Below are 5225 nucleotides of genomic sequence, written 5' to 3'. Positions count from 1 at the left end.
GAGCTACTCGCCCTGGAACGAGTCACGGCAATTCAAGAACAACTCCGTGGATTTGGATGAGGTCGTACATCCACAAGGTGAATCTTTTTATGATGGAACAAGTGTGGGTCTTCTTCAAAATGATGAGGTTTCGGATGCGGACGTGAAGTGTATATTCCGGATACTTATAATATTTGAATTGTATATATATAATATATGTAATGTTTGCTATGCTAGATCAATATGTATTAACGTACAATATTACTAGTATACGCAATGGGATAACAATATGAATACAAATATGAATTAAAACAAAAAAATAGGTAAAATAAAAGAAAAACAGCAAATAAAAAAGAACCATTTATTTCCTATTGGTAACACCAACCGGATGGACCCGCGTCAGCATGATGTGGCGCGCAGTTTAGTAGCGGGTGAGCTGACCGGTACCTGACCGGTACCGGATAAGTGGTACCGGTCGGGAAACCAGTTCTAAAGGGGTTTCTTGACCGGTACTAACACCGGTGGAAAAATGGACATTTGTCCCGGTTGAATAGGTTCATATATCTCAAAAATCCAATCGAGACTAATCTTTCAAGACTAAAGGCCCCCATTTAGTCCCGGGTCAATCACCCGGGATAAAAGACCTCCTTTAGTCCTAGTTGATAATACTAACTAGGACTAAAGGGGCTGCCATGCATGCGAATGCAGGTGCATGCACATGGCCCCTTTAGTCTGGTCGGTAACTAAGGACCTTTTTCTTTTTACCCTGAATTCTTTTCCATATTAATGCTAATTGTTGCTACACATATATATACACACCTATACGTATACATGCTTAGTATACACTACTTACATGTATACGCTTGTATTGTATGCATGTCATATATATATATATTTCATGATAGTATATGCATAATATTAATTTTAACTACTATATATATAATTCTTAGTAGTTTATACACATCAAACTAGTATTTATACAATTACTATATATACAATAATTTATCTTCATAATTCTTAAGATCCTCCCATTGTGGTGTTGCTTAGTTCGGCTATTGAAGGTCCATCGTAAAAAAATTTTCCATTGGGATTTATCACCTCGTCCACCAGAAATCCTATGAGAGCTTCTTGGGTTGCCAAAAGCCTCTCCTTCTCCCAGAGTTCTTCTCTAATATGCATCATCTATAATTTAGAAATATGTGAATGTTACACCAACAATTAAATATAAGGAGCTAGAAAATGATTAATTATTAATAGGTTTATTTTACGTACAATTATATTGTCTGATATCACCTTGTCCCTCACGAAATTGTACCTGTGCTCACAGACGTAGTATCCACGTAAACTATTCCCTTGTTCTTGTCTCAAGCACTTTAGTGGAAGAAAATAAGTTATGAAATATTTGTGTTATAGAATGTACAAAATGTGCAAACTTCATACATACTGGGAATGTTGTACTGAATGTAAGTTTTTATTTGATATCACCACAGTGATGCTTACAGAATCGTTTCCATACGTTGTGAATTAAAATAATGAATGATACAGTGTTAAGTGAAAATTTAGGAATCAAAATTTTACATAGAGATAAAGGTCCAGAATTATAACAAGTTAAGTATGCCTTGAATATCTTGGTACTCGTCCTTTAGTTTCCTCAACGAATCAAACACAATAACATTGCCTTGATCAATCATAATTATAAGGATAATCTAGTGGAAATTGCGTATTAGAACTGACTAACATTAATTAAGTAAGGAAAAGGAAAACGAAAATAGATTGTACCCACACTTACTTAAAGTTGTAAGGCAGTAGTATATATTGCTTGTAATTTTGTTCCTCCAAGAATTTGTATATTCGGTCCAATGTATCCTTTGGGTGATCCCAAATCTGATCTTGGTTAACAAGCGATGGGTCCATGCAGCTAGCGTTGAAGTACGATTCTTGGCGGCACCTCTAGAATTGCATCCTACATAAAATGAAAGATAAAGTTAGTAGGACGACACACACACAAAATAATGATCTGAGCCAAAATTAACATCCAATAAACACACACTTATAGAACTTAGGCGCTAATGAGAGAGACATCAAAGGCATCTTGATGGTACACTTCATAAATATCCTTGAATTCCAACTACAGCAGTTTCTCAACTTCACCGAAAAAATCAATCGGTTTAACAAGAAGAGCGAACATGACCCTTTCCTTGACCGACTGCTTCATGTACCACTGGTGGAATTCATACATCTTAGTTGAGAGCTTCCGTACCAATTCAGGCCTGACTAGAGGCTTGCCTAACTCAAAGGGCCATTTAGATATAGTCTTTTCTGGAGGTGGCACAAAAGCACATTACACGGGACATATTAATACACGGGATCAGGGCAGGGATTATTATTCTTATTGTATCATCAGTTCATCACGGCCGGATGGATCAAATTGTAAAGCAGCAACCCAAGGACTAGCAGTTATAAATGCAGTAGCAACGAGGCCACGTGTCGTCACACACGCCGCCAATGTTGTTGCTGCTTTCAGTTGCGCATACCATTCCGCAGATTTGGTTCGAGGCACACAACCCGTGAAACGCGCCGCTCAGCTGCCTGCAAGTGTCTGCCGCACCAACAGACGCCATCTCTGCACACATATGCAAGAAAGGTCATTAATATTCAAACGACACTGCGACTTGCGGCTTGTATATATATTCTCTACATCCCAAATTGTAGGTCATTTTGGATTTTTAACATTCATAAATGTTACTATGCACCTAGATATACACTATATCTAGATACGTAGCAAAATCTATGAATCTAAAAAAGTCAAAACGAACCTATATTTTGAAATGGAGGAAGTACACCTATATATATATATAGGTCACGCATGTGCACGAACGTACCGGCGGCCATGGCGATGAGTATGAGGACGGCGGCAGCGGCGGCGGCTGCAGAGAGATTCTTCCGTGAAACCGCCATTGTTGTTCGGTGAGGAGATGTGTTGCAAATTTGCATTGGCTGCACCAAAGCCATATATAGCAAATAACTGTCACTACGAGACGGGCGGATCGATCGGACTTACCAAGATTGGTATGATGGACAGATAGACCAAGCATCAAAAGTAAGGAATTCCCCTGCGTAGTCGTGCGTCAGCTACTGCAGGCATCTATTTCTATTCAGGAATCAAAGCACGGGATTACCCTGTGTTTTCCGCCGCAAAAGCAACTAGCATACGGGTGAAGTAAGAGATTTTGTCGTTTTTTCCGCATGCTCACGTCAGCCAGAATAAGAACCAATGTGTATAAAGAGGTGAGCAATTTGGCCTCATTTTCTAGCAAGAGCGCATGGTGCAGAATGTGCCTGGTGCAAGTTACTTCTGTAGTGGAGTCACCTATGACAGACTAGCTAGGCTGGTAAATATTGATATTGACGAAGTCATCGCAGACCTCCCGTTACTGCCAGGCGTGTCAAACTATTGCTAGAATCATTGCGTTCTTAACCATTTTTTTTCTACTGAGGTTACAGCCATTGTATACATGGAAAAGGCATAAGGTAGGAGCAAAGATCAAATGGCAAAAGCTGATGATTCATTTGCGAGAATACAAGGCAACAACGCCTAACTGACAAACATTTTCCGAGACCTGTGTGTGTCCTATACATGTAAAAGAATCCCTTTACGTATGCAGTTGCCTTGTATTATATCATCATATCATACTATATATACACAAAATTGCCATGAGTAAACCAATCTCGAGTTCGGCTTCTCCATCGTGATCAGCTAAGCGAGCGTGCGCGCGTCGACATCATGATGCCTCCCGACGGCCATGTGCTGCCGATCCCCTCCGACGGCCATGTGATGATGCCCGACGGCGAGCCGAATGGTTCCAAGGCGGTGACCCTCCTGCTCCGCCTTTGCACGATGGGGCTGGCGCTCGCCTCCGCCATCGTCATGGCCACCGCGAACGAGTGCACCATCGACGGCGACGGGGACGACGGCGCCGCCGCCGCCACCACCGTCACCTACAAAGACTACCCGCCCTTCGCGTACGCACACGCGACCACCATGGCTAGCTAGATGCCTAGATCGATCTCGCGTCGTCGTCGTCCTGACCTACAGATACGTACGTTCGTGTGCAGGTACCTGGTTGGGTCCAACATCGCCGCCACGATCCTGGAGATGGCAGCGGTCTACCTGCAGACCGGCAAGGGCGACAACGGCGACGAGGAAGGGCCCGTGCTTCCCCGGGTCGTCCTGGTCGTCGTCGACGTCGCCGTGCAGGTGCTTCTGTACTCGTCGTCGGGAGCGGCGTTCGCTGCGGTGGCGGCCTACGGCGTGCAGACCTGCGGGCAGGTGAACAAAGCCAAGTTCATCGGTCTCGGCGCAAGTCTTGCCGCCGGCCTCGCCGCCTTCGTCAAGGACGTCCCGTTGCCGTTCTCCATGTGGCCTAGCCCGTCAGAGTGAGATTTGCCGTGTCTTTGGCGGCTGTCGTTTGGCAGTCTCATTGCAAATATGTCAGTTTAACTATTTATTATTTTTTTGTCAGTTTTAATAGGACTTATCCTCCGGCTTCTCCAGTCCATTCCCCAATTTTTCTTCCGTCAACGCAAACAAATTATTTAACTCTACCAAACAAATGATTTCCAGTGTTCAATAAGTGAATAAAAAATATCGTACGAACATAGGTTGGCAAAATCAAATACAACTTACATATTTCCTTCCTCCATGATATTCTTAATGTTTTGCATGGCTCCAACTCTTAGGTCAGGTTGGATTTGTATTCTGTATACAAAATTAAAGTGACTTAAGTATTTTATTTAGTTTGATATGTAAACGAAATGATTCATGATCTATTAATGAATCTGATGTACCTTTTAATTTGATCCATATCGATGATTTCTTGGATCTACGATTACACCTAACTCCAAAAGGCCCAAAAATTTTGTGGATCCAGAGCTCTGCCGAAGACCTCAGGTAAGCATTTGGAAGTTGCTTAATATTCTCAATATTTACTATTGTGATTAGAGTAGGTATCGTTTCCTTGGGTAGATGGTGGTTCGTTGATATGCTCAGACAAAGGTGAGTGTTATTCTACAAACCGAATCCACAAACCCAGAGTTTTCCGCACCAAGATGCTCTTCTGATTTCATGTTCTTTGAAATGCATGCGTGATCACACATTAGTTCCTCTCAAGCTACTGAGTAAAGTCCTCGCATGAGGGTTCGGTGATGTGCTTCAATATAGTTCAAAGCAAGCATTGTGTGGCGTG

At 42.3% G+C, this 5225-nt stretch overlaps 1 protein-coding gene across 1 annotated transcript; it reads left to right on the top strand.

Annotated features, from left to right (window-relative positions):
* Window positions 1-3763: 3763 nt before the first annotated feature.
* On the top strand, window positions 3764-4514 carry LOC117834425 (CASP-like protein 1U2). The gene is made up of 2 exons (XM_034714008.2): window positions 3764-4002; window positions 4096-4514. Exons 1-2 carry the CDS (start codon window positions 3764-3766, stop codon window positions 4418-4420), a joined length of 564 nt encoding a protein of 187 aa, XP_034569899.1. The 3' UTR covers window positions 4421-4514.
* The last annotated feature ends 711 nt before the right edge of the window (window positions 4515-5225 follow it).

This window comes from Setaria viridis, chromosome 8 (assembly GCF_005286985.2).
Source record: "Setaria viridis chromosome 8, Setaria_viridis_v4.0, whole genome shotgun sequence".
Taxonomy (NCBI): domain Eukaryota; kingdom Viridiplantae; phylum Streptophyta; class Magnoliopsida; order Poales; family Poaceae; genus Setaria; species Setaria viridis.
The sequence above is the reverse complement of the archived record's forward strand: the minus strand, read 5'-3'. Positions and strand labels throughout refer to the sequence as shown.